This window comes from Aptenodytes patagonicus, chromosome 15 (assembly GCF_965638725.1).
Source record: "Aptenodytes patagonicus chromosome 15, bAptPat1.pri.cur, whole genome shotgun sequence".
Lineage (NCBI taxonomy): Eukaryota > Metazoa > Chordata > Aves > Sphenisciformes > Spheniscidae > Aptenodytes > Aptenodytes patagonicus.
The window spans coordinates 8,451,667-8,466,406 of NC_134963.1; the positions used below are offsets into that span (position 1 = coordinate 8,451,667).

Here is a 14,740-nt window from a genome sequence, read left to right on the forward strand (position 1 = left end):
TAGAAGCAAAAAGGCTTCTCTAGCTGTACTTTGAGTCATGACTCACCAGAACTGCATCAAGTGCAGATCAATGAAGCTACCTCTGGCCTGAAAACACCTTTTCTCTCAGGCAGACTGGCAAAGCCTTTAAAACCAGCAGCTAGTCCTTTGGCATGTGAAGAGATGGTTAAATGTAGCAGTAGGGCTGGTGCTGATATTTTTATTTGGCGCATCAGCGTATGAAGCTGCTCATCTGGAAATCTCAGTAAGCTGCTTTCTTGTCTACTCTGACATGGGGGAAGATCTTTTGCTTTTAGAGTAACACTGTCTGGTTCTCCCTGCGCAGCAGCTGTGCATGGCGCAGTGGAGGCAAAACCATAAAAGATGACCAAAATGCCTCCTCTTAAAGAGGGATGTGCTGGCTTGATGCAATCCAGTTCAGAAGAAACCGGTCTCCTGCTCCTGAAGAACCTTCATCTCTCCCTATGGAGCTGGACCCTACTCACTCAAGAGCATGGTAGGCACTGCTGTTCCCTTGAGGTGTATTGGGGCAGGTTCAAGGGGAGAGGGGTGGAAGGCAGGAATTCCCTCTGCTCCCTCCTGCCTGGAAGCTGCAGCTGTACTGCCGCTCTCTGTTCATAGCGCTTACTCTGCTGCCTCATGTTGAGGCAAACTTTGTGTAGCGCCTGCTCCAGCTTGCTTTGGCTAGGCTGAAACTACAGCTTGAAGACCCTCGACTTGCTGCCCTTAAATCCTGGGGTCTGCAGAGTCCCGAGAGCCAGATCGCTGGTGCCTCTGCCATGAGCAGTGCCAGGAGGTAAAACTAACAGCCGGGGGGAGGATGATGTCTGGTATTTCTTTCTGAAAGTTCCTTCCAGCTCCATGGACCATGAGGACAGCATGCTTCAAACAAGTAATAAAGCGACTCACATGTAAATATGAAATATCTTCTAATTTATTGTGTTATATTTAAAAAAAAATACATATTGCAAACATCAACCATACACTGAAATCTAGCTTAAGCTTTTTTGTGCATAAGTATAAAGTGGGAGGGAATGATTGTACAGAACAGATGAATGTGCTGCTATTGTCCGTGAAATGGAACAACTCCATTAAGACTGAAATTTCGGTTCTGCCTACCCTTTGCTCTAAGGCAAGACTGGAGCTTGGAGCCTTCTACAAGGCTCTGACCAGGTGATGTCCTGCAGCAGGGATCCAAAACCTGCCTCATGGAAATACAGGAGCAGCTGCTTTGGTGCTACAGCTCCACTGGTATAGGTGGGAGTAAACACCCCGTCAGGGAGTAAACACCCCGTCAGGGAGCTTTAAGCCAGGGGCCGGTGGTCACTCTTGCCTCTACTGTGCAGCCCTAACTGTGTTACAAGCTGCAGACTTCAGTCCAGCTTTTCTGCATTATGCTGATGGACAAAATCACTTCCACAAGTAAGACTTTAGTCAGCTCTACTCTGCTGTACTGTCACTATTAGTGTCTGCTGTGGGGTGCTGGAGGATCAAAGCAGACGGGTCTGCACTCCCCATTAGTACGAGGTAGCACTAGATAATCTAAAGAGCTGCTTCTGACCAGGCCAGCTGCCCTGTACCCCAATCTTCACCTGAAAGCTGTAGAGGCAAAACCATTTACAGTAAAAAGGCTCAAGAGCTGAGAGCATTTGTGCAATGGCATTAACTAAGTCTCTCTCCACAGACCAAGGACAAGTGGCCAGTAGGTAAAGGACATTCTAATGTGACAGCAGTACATCTTTACTACACAACTACAGCACACAGAGGGTTGTCAGGAGTGTATTAAGGCAGAGCCTGCCCGTAAATGCAGTAACAAAACGGAAACTTACTCAAACTCTCCTGGAGTGACTGACTTACTAAACCAATAGCTATATAAACTGCTGTACAAAGATTAAAAATAATCATCCCCTGTTTTTTAAGAACTTAGTCTGCAAAACCTAAAAGAGGAAATCCTGAAGCCAGTTAAGAATCTATTTACAGAGAAGTTAATCACATAGATGTCATCTGTCAGGTGCTTAGCACTGGTGTCAACACGTATCATCTCCTGGAGCTGAACCTGCTCTTGCACCATAGGATGCAACTGGATTTTGTTTGAGCAGCCAGTGCTGGGTTGCTGGAGTCTCCCCTGCACTGTATGGGGAAAGAAGGTAGTTCAGCACAGAACGACAGGAATCTCACAGGAGGGAGCCAGCTCTCTAGTGTTAACGAAGCAAGTAGGGTTTGCTGCAGGACTATCAGCATATTCTACAGTAATCAGCTGGTGTTTCCTTTTCACCCTCTGATGGCCAGCAGGAGCACAGTGGGACTGTTGAGGCATGGGCGTTAGACAGAATGGCTTTATAGAGTGCAGAGTCTAGACCCCTTCCAGGGCAGTAGATCTGTTACAGCTTATGGGCTCAGAAACCCATAAACAGCCCCGTAACGTGCCAGTAAGTGTCAAAGTACACAGTGCTGGAGAAACAGAGCAATTCAGAGGACCTTCCTTCCTTATGTGATAAGCTGGGGAGGGTGGAAGGTAAGAAGGGAGAGGCACTGGGTCCTTCACAACAACAATCTGCACTATGGACTTCTACAAACCCAGTGTGTTGCAAACATGTCTAAGTACAGCTTAAAATAGAAGCCCGTAACTGTCAGGACGTAGCTGAAGCTGCCGAACTATGGTATAACTGACATACCTGTTTACTGTTGAGCTCTTATAAATCAGTAGCTGAAGAAGAAAGAGGAGAGGAGACAGGTACAAGAAGTTAGACACCAGCTGTCTGTAACTTAGAAAAGTCTTTGGTTCCTAGAAAGATGACCTCAGCCTAACTTTGAAATCTTCTTAGCTTTACTTGATGATCCAAAATTGTACCACTGAGCAAACGCTTAATGCTTTATTTTAGCCTCTACGGACAAGCTATACATAGTTTGAGATGTAACTGCTATTTGAAATAGAAGTATTGGAGTAACGTAGCTGGTGATGCTGACAACACCTTTGGTTTTTAAAATGTTAACATGCCATTAACAGCCCTGAGCCAGGAGCAGGAATCCTTGCAGCAAGAAGTCAGGCAAAAACAAATAACCACCTCACTGAGGAACAGGAACATGGAGCTGCTGCTCTGTATGAGATGTCTGCCCATTAAGACCAGCACTAGATATTCCAGATGAAGGGTCAAAAAAATCTAGAATAGGCCAAAGTACTCTGCTGCCTGATTGCAAGTTTAAGACTTCCTACATTGGGTTTCTCTCCCTCTCAGGATTTGTTACACTAACCGTTACAGCTGTGGCTCTGCTCATTATCCTTTAGCATCCAGTCCTATTGAATAATACATGATCTTCCACTATAATTGTTACTTGACTCCACAATAGGCAACAAGAGACAAGGAGGTAGATAACATATTCATTTATAATAGAAAAGTACTCTTAGAAAACTAGACTACGTAGGTCTTCTCTACACAACATTTTAGCTCTGCCCTTTCACACACAGCTGCCATTTCTGAAAAGACTTGGAATATGCTCAGGATAAAGTCAAACAAGGAATAACCGCCTCTGGGCCGCTGCCTACTCCTCTTCCCCATGGTACTCGCGTTGCCCTCGCTCAAAGCAAGACAATGCTCCTGTATCGGTTACAGAACTGAACGACGGCTGCTGGCCTCCTACCTATGCTAGGCTGGCATGGAGTGTTTGGACCTGTGATGACTACTGCTTTACCTGCAGTAAAGAAAGCACAGCTTACTGACCTGCGATCTGATGGAAATAAACTCCCCAGCTGAGACCTGGGGTCAGACAGAAGTTCTAAGCGCTAACTGGTAGCAACGCCACCCTAAGGAAAAGCAATCAATCACATACAATTTGCTCCTGATTTTCCTTTTGGAGGAATTTGACATCTTCCACCCTTGAACCGCACGGATAAAGCAGGGGCGGGTCTCCACAGTTCAGTGCTGTAGAAACTCCACTGAACCCTTCAGGGAGCAGGTCCCGAGGGCTGTAGGGAGCCACAGCCAGCCACCCGGCAAGCCGAGCCCAAGCAGCTCCCGCTGCTCCCTCGCACTGCTCCGAGAGGGCTCCCTCTGCCCCCCACAGCACTACAGGAATCTAGTCAGCACGTGTCATTTGTCCCTCTGGGAGTCACGCCGGGGCATTTCTGAGCTACCAACCCTATCACCTACAAGGCCTGGGAGAAAGGGAGCTCTGCAGTAGCTCTGGTGTGTCTAGATCGCTGCATTTCTCCCACGCCTGAACGCCTAGGAGACAGGGTCAATGAGTGCCTGGAGGGAAGGTATACGGCTGACTGACCATTTTTTGTGTTTGTTTTTTTGTTTTGTTTTGTTTTTAAAGTGCAGGATAATTACTAAAGCCAAAGGAAGCCAGCCCTCTTCCTCTCTAGCCACAAAATAGCAAAGACAAGAGTGCTACAAATTCAGGGCATTTCTCCAGATGCTCAATAGGTCCTTACAGTATCTATCGTATGCCCAGTAACCTTATTTATTCTTGTCCTAGAACTACTGCATTTAAATACCCCAAATAATCTAGTTTGTTACAAAACGTAATTTACAGACTTTGCTGAACAGAAGTTAAACCGCCTGGTCCTCTGCTGCAGATAATCCATCAGACGAAGGGCAGCACCTTCCAGACAGAGCTGCGCAGTCTGCGGCTGTCGCTCGGCTCACTGATGCAGATGGGCCCTGTCATCCGGACGTTTAATATGAATTCTTCGCACGCGTTCAATGCGCTCTCGCTCCTCATCTTCATCTAAGTGATGGGAGCGGCCAGCTGCCCCTCCTGTGGCTTCCAAGAGCGCATTGTCGGGTCCCCTCCCATCCTGGGACTCGTACAGCAGAATGTTCAGTGTCTCCTCGTAAATGCGGGCTTCTGGGAACTCCACCTACCCACCCAAGAAAGAGAAGGTCACTCTCACCTATTGCCAGTCACTGCAGGCACCAGGTTACCTCATTTTTAATTCCTGGTAAGTTCTTGCTTTTAAAATTTCATAATTGCACTCGAGCCACAGAAATCCTCTCTAGCACAATCGTTTCTGTTTCATTATTTGCTTTCAGCTTTTGAGACCCAGCAACCAGGGTTTTTTTCAGAACTGGCCTGCCCGCAGGGCAGACTCAGACAGATTTCTCCTGGGAAAGGTAAGAAGGCACGGGGAAGGCATACCATGGCTCAGCAGGATCTCTCTTTACATAGGGATGTAAACCAAACTTGGTTAAATGCGCAAGTTTGTCTAAAGATAAAGAACTGGACTGAGCTTGCATTATGGCGTATCACAATTGCCCTGTGTTAAGTGAAACAGCCAAGCAGTCCCCGCCCTAACGAACCCACAGGATGAGCTCCGCTGTGCTGCTCCCACTTTGAATGGCATTGATTATTCTATAGAGACGCTAAACAATGAAAGGAGTGTTCAAAATGGAACAGATGTCAGGATGCCAGTCTGACAGCAGCTGGGCCTGTTGCTGGAAGCATTCAGGGATTTATTCGTACCTTTGTCTGTTTTTTCTCAGTAGCATAAACAATGGAAGTGCAACAGACTTCGGCAATCTTCCGCCCCTGCCCGTAAAAAGACCAGCAGCAGATCTCATCTCCAATCACATCTTTTATAAAGAGCACTCTCCCATTAAACCTCAAGGACAGCTTATCGAATAGCTCAATGTTCTTCAGCATGTTGTCATCAGAGTTGCTGTGAGAGATGAAGGAAGGCAGCAGTCACGTTAGGGTAATTAAGACAGCACACAGAATGGAAGGGGGTGCAGGCAGTGAGCATTTACAGGCCCATACGCCCAGTTTCCTTTGACTTACTGTGTCTCTACCAAGGTAGCGTTACAGTCGGTATCCAGGACTGCAGTGGATAACTCATTTGACTAGTACAAGCAAGAAAACCTGCTGCTGAAGAAGCAGTAATACGACATCAACAGTACTGTGAATAATACTGTCCAAGGCCATTTCATTTGTGTACAAAATTCTATCACCCAAATGAAACCATTCCTAAGCTCAAGCTCAGCACCAACTGGATGGAAGCAGCGTTGTATCATGAAACATACACAGACATAAGGAAAGGGGGACAAGGTCCCAGACTTGATGGTTTTGCCACTTATTGAGACCACTGCACCATGGGAGGCTTCCTGTATTCAACTGATGTGCTGTAGCCCATGGGGAACGCAGGCCAGCAGCTGGCCAGGAGTCTCTGCCAGCTCCACCTAAGTATTAGAGGAACTCCTCTGGCACAGAAGTAGCACATGCTTAGCCTTCCATTGATGACAGTAGGCTCCCTTCTGACAAAAGTTTGAAATTAACTGGGAAAAAATTGAGTGCCTGCCAGCACCAATCTGTCATTGGTTCTGAGTGAAGAAAAAGCAAATGCTTATCATGGATTTTAGTCTGTGAAAAACTTCAAAGAAGTCCAGCTGAAGTCATTTACCTGGTGTAGGAATATTTGTTGTTGCTTCTGTTATATAGCAACTTCACTGCTGGCTGTAAAAAACAAACCACAGATCAGTTACAGGAAGTGCAGTAAGAGCTGGAATCTCAGCTCAGTCCCAGACCCCACAGCACAGAAGCTGCAATACGATATGACGCCATCAGGCCCAAGCCCAGTGGGATTTTGTTGTTGTTGTTGCTGCAAAACTGTCATGCACGGGCTGGCAATGGGGCTGCAATCCCTTCTGACCCCGTCTGTGACTAGACCATAACCCGTTCTCACCCGCTCTCTGCCTTTTTGCCAAAGCTAATCGTTATCACCAGCACCCTCCCCTCTACCTGCCACAGCGAGCAGGCTTCCAGAAGCAGGAGTCATTGATTCACTTTAGCTAAAGAAGCATCTGTTGTTAATAACCAGAGTGGACAAATAAATGGAAGATCTAATAGCCCTGAGGATCTGCTCGATCAGCCTGCTACTGCCTACGCCCTCTATTTTAATACCTTATGTGGAGAAATAGGTGGCCAGGCCCAGCCTGAGCAACATTTGACTTTTAATTCAGAAGAAATGTTTAGTCTGCTGTAGATTTTCAGTGCTTTGCAGCTCAGCAGTTGAAGTGCATGTATTTTAGGGTAAGGCCATTGTTGAAAACTAAAGACCATTTTCTAAAGAATACTTGGTCAAGGTCCCATGGAAGCCCGGGGCAGCAGGCCAGCACCCTCCCAAGCCACGGCACAGACTGGCCTCTCTTACCTTGTTAGAAGTGGCTATAAGTTTTTGCTCTTCTTTGGAAGACGTGATGACTGGTACCTTGCAGAACGGTTCATATGCATCTTTGTTCTGCTGAAACAAGAATCAAACAGCAGCTGAATGTAAATAGGCCTTAGGGCACGCTCCTGTTAACTGGGAAGGTCCTGCATATTCTGTGCTGAAGAGTTCAGTCTGCAATCCGTCCTTACACCGCACTGAGTGGCCATTTCTGGTCCATGCTCTGAACCAGGCTGGCACTCCAGCTACCAGGCAGCATTCCTCTGGGACCACCTGAGATGTTCATTTCTACTCTCTACCACTCTGCAAACACAGGGACTGAATGTTATGTACCTATTCAAATGACAGGATCTGGAATGTGGCTTCACTCAAATAGGACACCAGTAAGAGTGGCTTCAAACCTAAGATGAGCACCCCAGAGGAAAACAAAGAACAAAACGGGACTCCCAGCAGCCTGTGGCTACTGCGGATACAAGCAGCTGCTCTGGTCTGGCCAAAGGACCTACCCCATTCTGGCTGATGCTGGAAGTATTAACTTCTGTCACAGAGCTCGCGTTGATGATGGATCATTTCAGCATGTAAGACCCTGACGGCAGTGGAGAACACAGCAGAGGAGCCAGGCTGCTGCTCCTTGCGTGCTCCCAGCAGCCAGCGGAGGGAAACTGAGCAACTGTTTATCCCTCACTGTAACTGGGTAGCACTAAATGTTGAGAACAACTCGGTACGTTTTTCTGGATGTGACCAGACTCCAGCAGATCAATGACACGAAGTATTTCAATTTCATCCCAGCCTCAAAAAGGCACCAGGTGGAAACTAGCAGAAAATCTTGCTCTGCCCAGAGCAGCCTCCTCTTCCTGACCCCTCACTGCAGCCAGAGTAACCTGACTCCTCCCTAGCTCTGCGACCTACCTGCAAGGCTGCTTGGCACTCGTCCACCAGCCCCTGGACCAGGTAGTACTTTGCTTCAGCCAACAACTCTTCTATCTCCCTGCGGCTCTCAGGGAGCGGCACAGCCCCGTCACGCAGGTAGTTCAGTATTGTCCCAAAATGCTTTCCACAGCGGTCAATCAGGATCCAGCCTAGGGACAGAAGAAGACCACAGTACAGAAGAAGCAGAGGCAAACGCGGCAAAAGGCCTTGACACTGGCCTGGGACTGCTGTACCAAGCAGGTTCCTGCCAAGAGAGACTAACTCCAGTTCCTTGCTTGAGCTGGTGAGCAGAGGAGCAGAAAACACAGGGAATTTATCGTCTCCTTCTGCGTTTCAAGTGCAGAGTATGTGGGAGTAAGGTAGGAAGCTCACTTGTTTCTCATAGTTCCCCAGTTATTGACAAATGATTAACTGAAACAGAAGAATGAATACTTCTCATTCTCAAACTAACCAGCTCTGTTCTTCCTCTACTCCTGAAGCCCTGACATGTTCTATTATCTTCTTGCCTTCTATCTTAGGGCCCTGTTACATAGATGTGTGGTTGTTTCTCACAGACAGCTTACTAGAGCCAGCCAGACGTGACTGTCTAAAGGTTGTTGCACCTGAACACAACACGGGGACCCACCGTGATCCACCATCTCCAGATGTGCAAAAAGGTCGGCAAGAGAAAGGCAGCACAGACTTTGGCAGCGTCACGCAAACACTGTTTCAGTCTCTATATTCCCAAAGTGCATTAATTTGGTAGAACAAAGTGGTTATTAGCACGATGTCTTAAGCTGCTGAAAGACATGACGCGACAGCATGCGTAAGCAGAATGTAATGTGCAGCCCCTGCCCTGGAGCTCACCAGCGCTGCCATGTACTGACAACGGTGTGAAGAAAAGAAAACAGAGCTACAACCGAAATGCTTTCCAGTTAGCTGGCGATCAAAGGATCTGCGCTTCACCTCTTGTTGCCAGTCTGTTGCCTGAATCAGGCCGGACCCTGAGAATTGTTAGGCAACGTTGAGGCTCGAGTTTCCATAAATGAACAGATGGCCACTCTTACAGGCTGCAGCTCAGGAATGCAGCGAGGAAACGCTTGTGGGGAAGGAGTCATATTTTGGACAAATAAGGAAAGTAGGTTAAAGCAGACCCTGTATGTTCTGCATGAATGGAATTACTAGTAAAGTCTGAACATTTGGTTCAATTTGGAAAGTGAACACAGCCCTTTCATGCTGTTCTGTGGAAAACCGAGACATTCTCCAGCAGTTTACTACAGGCTTTCCATCTCCCTCGTTACCCTGCTGTCTACATAAAACACAATGTATGCTCGCAATTGTAATTTTACAGACTGTAATAACAAACGAAAAAGCTGGAGGCAGAAGGACTAGAGACAGGGAAATCAAAGAACAGAAGACTGATCCAGGCTAATGAATACAGTACACCTAACCAACCAGAGCAGAAAAAAGCCCATTTGTCAATGCAGAGGTATGTAAAGCAAGATCACCCATTTTAAAGAGAAGAGCACAAGACGTGGTAATAAACAAGGACATCCATATTCCAGAAATGCAGCTGTTGACAGAGTTTACTAGAGTACACCAACACGTAGGGAGGTAAAGGGCAGGCCGAGAGCAGAATCCCCCAAATTCTTTGTTATCATCTCTGCTGTGATTCCCTCTGTAGGCTGTAAAAATCTGCTGCAACGTTATGTTTACAGATGGCGAAACCAAAGCAGAACTGGCTCACTTTCATGTGGAGGGGGGATGAGAAAATATTTCAAGCAGCATTGCAAAATACAAGTGACTGCTAAAACAGCTTTCAAAAAACCTTCTGTTTTAACCAAACAGCCAAGCGTACAGCCAAAGCGAGATGACTCACAGGAAAGCGACCCTGCTGCCACTCAGTCACGGCTGTGCAGAGCCTAAGAAGTGGGTTTCAGCTATAGTCTTTTAAAGCTATTTTTTAATAGCAGCGTTACAAAAATGTCCTGTGATCCATTTACTGAGGTAGGAATACATAATCCATGAACTGTATGTACACACATTAGACTTTTAGGAAATTAATCTTTTGTTTTACAAGAAGTCTCAGGGACAGCATCCAAACAACTCAAACTAAACCAGACTACATTTTCTGACTAAGCCCCTTGACAGATGAAATTAGTAGCCTGGCACTGAAGACTGCCTGATGCTCGACAGTCTTACTAGCAGCTGAATGAAAAACTTGCATCTCGATCAACTGGTTAACGGCAGTGGGGAGTGAGGAAAAAAATCACGCTGCAGAAGAGAAAATTGGAAACAGATGGATGCACCTGGAAAACTCACATCCTTCTATCAGCTCATTACCATAAAAATAAAATTTTCAAAATATGCCGATTTGCTACAGTTCATGAACAATTTCTAAGCCGAAAATAATCATCTGCCACCCACCAACAGAGAACTCCTGTCTGTCCTCCTACAGCCCAACTAGCAGCATGTTGTAATTGTTAAGCTTTGAGAAAGAGCTGGGGAGATGGTGCTGGGGTCAGAAGAATGCATCTAAACAAAGAGGAGGACCCCGTGTGACACATTCCACAGACTGCTTAAAAACCTTACTCCTTCCAGTTTCTCCACAAGTCTGGCTTCTTCTCCTAAGAAACACTTAGTTTTGTGCCAGATTTTGGGTGTGACCAATTAGCAGTATTTTGAAGACTTTCAGATAAAAAGAGTTTCCTTCAACAGCTCTAATGCTATTGTCCCAGTTTCCAGCATCACGCCAGGCAAGGGGAGATAAAGCAAGAACTACGGCAATGGGAGTGTCTCAGTTACAACACACAGGAAGTATCAAATTCCTATTAAAACACAAACTGGCTAAATGGAACAATCCCACACAGACACTGCTGCGGGATTCTCAGCAAAATAAACTTGCGATTTTATGTCTCAAGCATGATACTTTAGCAGATTAAACTCCAGTTACCCTCATATTAGCAGTAATGCTGTCAGCTGCTCTCCAGCAAAAAGTACCTGCACTTACACGGACTCCGAGCCTTGGGAACGCGATGTACCAGCCCTCCCGCGGTACCTGCCCAGGACGCCCGGAGGAAGCGCTGAGACCACGCCAGGGTGGGCTCCCAGAATTAATTTGGAATTTCCCATCCATTTCCAAACTGAAGGACTTGAGAAGTCTCGAATTATCAAATTTTGTGACACACAGAGCAGCTTTAGGGAGGGACGGGAGGATACTTTTGGAGTTGCCTGTAGTTCAGCAGCAAGGGTCTTCAACGAACTGGTTCACGACCTTTCCACTAGAACACCCCTCCAGTCTGCCCAGTAAGGGTGCCGGTTCCCATTTGACAGGTTTTTTTCAATTTGACCCACAGGCTGGCTTTTTTATGCAACCTGCACAGACCCATGACAGGTAGCCCAGAGACCCTTTGATCCGGAGCCCACAAACCGCAGCGCCAATGTTACCCCTTTACAGCAGCTGAAACTTGCAAAAGGCACGGTATAACACCCGGAACAATGCAGCGTTTTTTCCCCAGCTTAAATGTAAGGACTTCTAGCTAAAACAGGAATATTCAGCTAATTAGGTTGTATTTTTTACATTTTTTTCCCTCCAAATCCACTTCTTCCTATCTCAAGAAAGCTTACCACAAGAGCCTTACTAAATCCATCACTTGTTCCACATGACCTCTACATGTAGACTATTCTAAAGCACTCAAAACTAAGTCCAATTCATCTAACCATGTATTACATTTTCTATGCTTTCAGCAAGTTCAAACAAAATTTTCAAATAATTAACTAGTCACAAGAAAGGTGTTTTTAACCTTTAGGCTCAGTGATGCAGGAGCTATTGTTAAAGGCAAGGTATCCAAGTCCATAAGCATAGTTATGGGCAAAATGGCAGCACATAAATAGAAAGCTGTGCTTCCAGTTAAACTCTGTGACACTCCCACAATGTGAGAATGCTGATATAAAACTATGCTACCAGTTGCAGTTATCACAAACACATTTTAGCTATATTATTAATTTAAACATAAATGTTTTAAAGAATCTCAGCAGAAGAGAAAATCAACGTATCTGGTAAGGAAGTGAAGTATTTGAGCGCTGCTCCTTTAGAAGACTATAGCTTGACATACCGCATATTCCTTCTTTCCAGACACATTTCACGTGGAGACCCCCGTTTGGTGGCTCTCTCCTTTTACTGTCAGTAATACGATAGCAAATTTTCTAAAGATTTTGCAACTGCTTTTGTTTTAGTGAAGCCAACAATCAGTACTCTCCCAAGAAAATAGTTTCATTTAAAAAATCAGCTCTTAGCTCATAACCCCCACCCAATCTTCAGAGCAAATTTTATACTTGTATTTGAGGTAAGGAAACGAGATGAGGGAACTGCCTTCTGAGCTTCAAAGTAAATACGCAAGTCCTGACTCATAGCTTCTTAATCACTATCCCCACCATTTTCCATATGCTTAAGAGCTTTAGCATTAGTATTTCAAAAGAAAAAGATAGCCTGTGCTATCTGGGCCTGACAGGAGCCTTGGGACTTCTTACTGCCCTTCTGTTGTTTAGACAACTATCCAAGTCATACGTGTCTTTTGTTCCACATCTTTTCTCACTTGTATAAGCTACGAGTTTTAACACTAATAAAATGTAGAAATATCTGGGCCTATGATTAGATGTCCCTCTCTGTTCTCTAATATTTTTCTCCAGCCCCTGAGGAGGAAGGAAGCCCGTGCGAGGGACGCGGGGAGCAGCCCCTTACCTTCGCTGTCCGTGAGGACTTCCATTCGGCCACTGAACATGGCTTTGAGCATGGTGTCCTGCTTGGTCAGGGTCTGCATGGTGGTGTAGTAGAGGGCACCGCCAATGTTCAGCTTGACATACTTGGAGCTCGGACTAGTCCCTTTGAAGGAGGTAGTACGAGTCGCAGCCGCCGGCACTGCTGAGCTCACCACACTTTCTCCCGACATCTCTTCCTGCAAGCAAGGAGTTACCAGTTAGACCTGCAGTTCCACTGCATGACACCCAACTTTGTGTTACCATCAGTTATTTTACACAGAAGTAGTCATAGATGTGCTGGGCACTATCAGCCTCGGCTCCTCTCTGCCCCTTTGCAAAGTTCTCAAATGTTTTAGATGTTTAACTTTGTCTTCTTGCTGACAGTGACATAAACCAGCGAAAGAACATAAATCAACTCAGCCAGTGAAGAACGCTGTGAAAGCTGAGCAGCATTTTACACTGAGAAAGCCAGTGCTTTCCCACAAAAACTGCGTTCATTTCTTTCACAACTTCTAAAGCTTAAGTTCTTACTTGGTGAATAATCTGGTATGTAACTGGGCAATTCCCAATACACAGAGCCTGAGCAGACGATTCGTATGTGTTAAAATGCAGACTATCCACGGACTTTCTTGAGGCTTTTTTTCCTTAAAGCATACATGGCTCTACAGAGAGCACACACAAGCTTCCCACCCTCTTCCCTGCACTCCCACATTTCTCAGCACACCAGAACCCGGTATCCAACATCCCCCACTACTGCCCACAGTCCCCAAAGTGGACTCCGGTCAGCTAACAAGGTCACACGCTGTAACAGGAACACGTTATCTTAGCACCGCAAATGCTCTGAGAGCCGCTAACGATAAATCCTTAATCAAGCTGCGTCCCTGTGGTTAACTGTTTTGCCTCACAACGTGACAGGATGGGATGATTAACGCCCCGCCATCTCAGGCAGACCCAGGTCCTACAACTCTGAGAGCACGCTGGCTGACTACTGTACTGAATGATTTTTGCTCCGCTGTCATGAAAGGCAGAACTATCAGATGGCAAATCTGAACGCAAGTTCAGAAATGTAGTTACGTGTCCAGATTGCGTTTCACAAGGTGAGGAAGGGGGACGGCTAGAGGTGGCCACAGGGGACCATTCCCTCTGTCACGGGGGCCTGCCCAGGGCTCTCTGGAGTGCAAAGGCACGGGGTGCAGCCCCACGCTCAGGCTCCCCCCAGCAGCTGAACGCCCCCACCTCTTGGCCAGGAACCGTGCCCGGGCTCCCAGAGCGCGATCCCGCGTTGCGGCACGACCCAGCGCACCGGGCCGCAGCCCAGCACCCTGCCACTCGCAAGGCACAGAGCCGCGGGGCTGCCCCCCCGGGCCCCCTCAGGCCTGCCCTCCCCAAACCATGCCAGCCCGTGGCCAAGGGCCAGCCTGGGAGGACCGGACCCTCCCCGCACACATGAAAACCAGACCGCGGGCACCCCACCTTTTGGGAGCCGGACTCCTCTCCCTGCTCCCCGCTCTCTAAGCACCTCAATCTCGGGGGCTGGACCACCCCCACACCCCGCAACCTGCCCCCCTTCCCAGCACCCCGCCCCTGGGGACCGAAAACACCCAAACCCCGCACCGCCCCCACTCCCCGTGCACCCCACCCTGGGGGCCGGATCCCCAAATCCTGCGCCACCCGCGCCATCCTCACCCCACCCGCGCACCCCGACCTCAGCCGACCAGCCTACCCCCACCCCCAGCCCCCCACCCCCGCGGCCCAGAGCCCCCCCGGCCCCCCCGCGCCGCCTCACCATGAACGGCGCAGCGCAGCCCCACAGACCGAGCGAGCGGGAGCGCCGGGGCGGGGGGGACTTCCGCCCCTGGGCGTCACTTCCGGCCACGGCCCGGGTGCGCCACCAAACCCTTCCGATGT

At 47.6% G+C, this 14,740-nt stretch overlaps 1 protein-coding gene across 2 annotated transcripts; it reads right to left on the minus strand.

Moving 5' to 3' along the window:
- Window positions 1-1,279: 1,279 nt before the first annotated feature.
- Window positions 1,280-14,678, minus strand: KCTD10 (potassium channel tetramerization domain containing 10). Of its 2 annotated transcripts, none has more exons than XM_076353097.1 (7): window positions 14,619-14,678; window positions 12,816-13,029; window positions 8,075-8,244; window positions 7,151-7,237; window positions 6,401-6,453; window positions 5,467-5,662; window positions 1,280-4,864 (listed from the first exon to the last, which is right to left on the minus strand). In XM_076353097.1, the coding sequence occupies exons 1-7, from the start codon at window positions 14,619-14,621 to the stop codon at window positions 4,646-4,648; spliced, it is 942 nt and encodes a 313-aa protein (XP_076209212.1). In that variant the 5' UTR covers window positions 14,622-14,678; the 3' UTR covers window positions 1,280-4,645. The 2 variants fall into 2 exon arrangements, with proteins under 2 accessions (XP_076209212.1, XP_076209211.1); XM_076353096.1 differs by having other exon boundaries at window positions 7,151-7,240.
- Window positions 14,679-14,740: the final 62 nt, after the last annotated feature.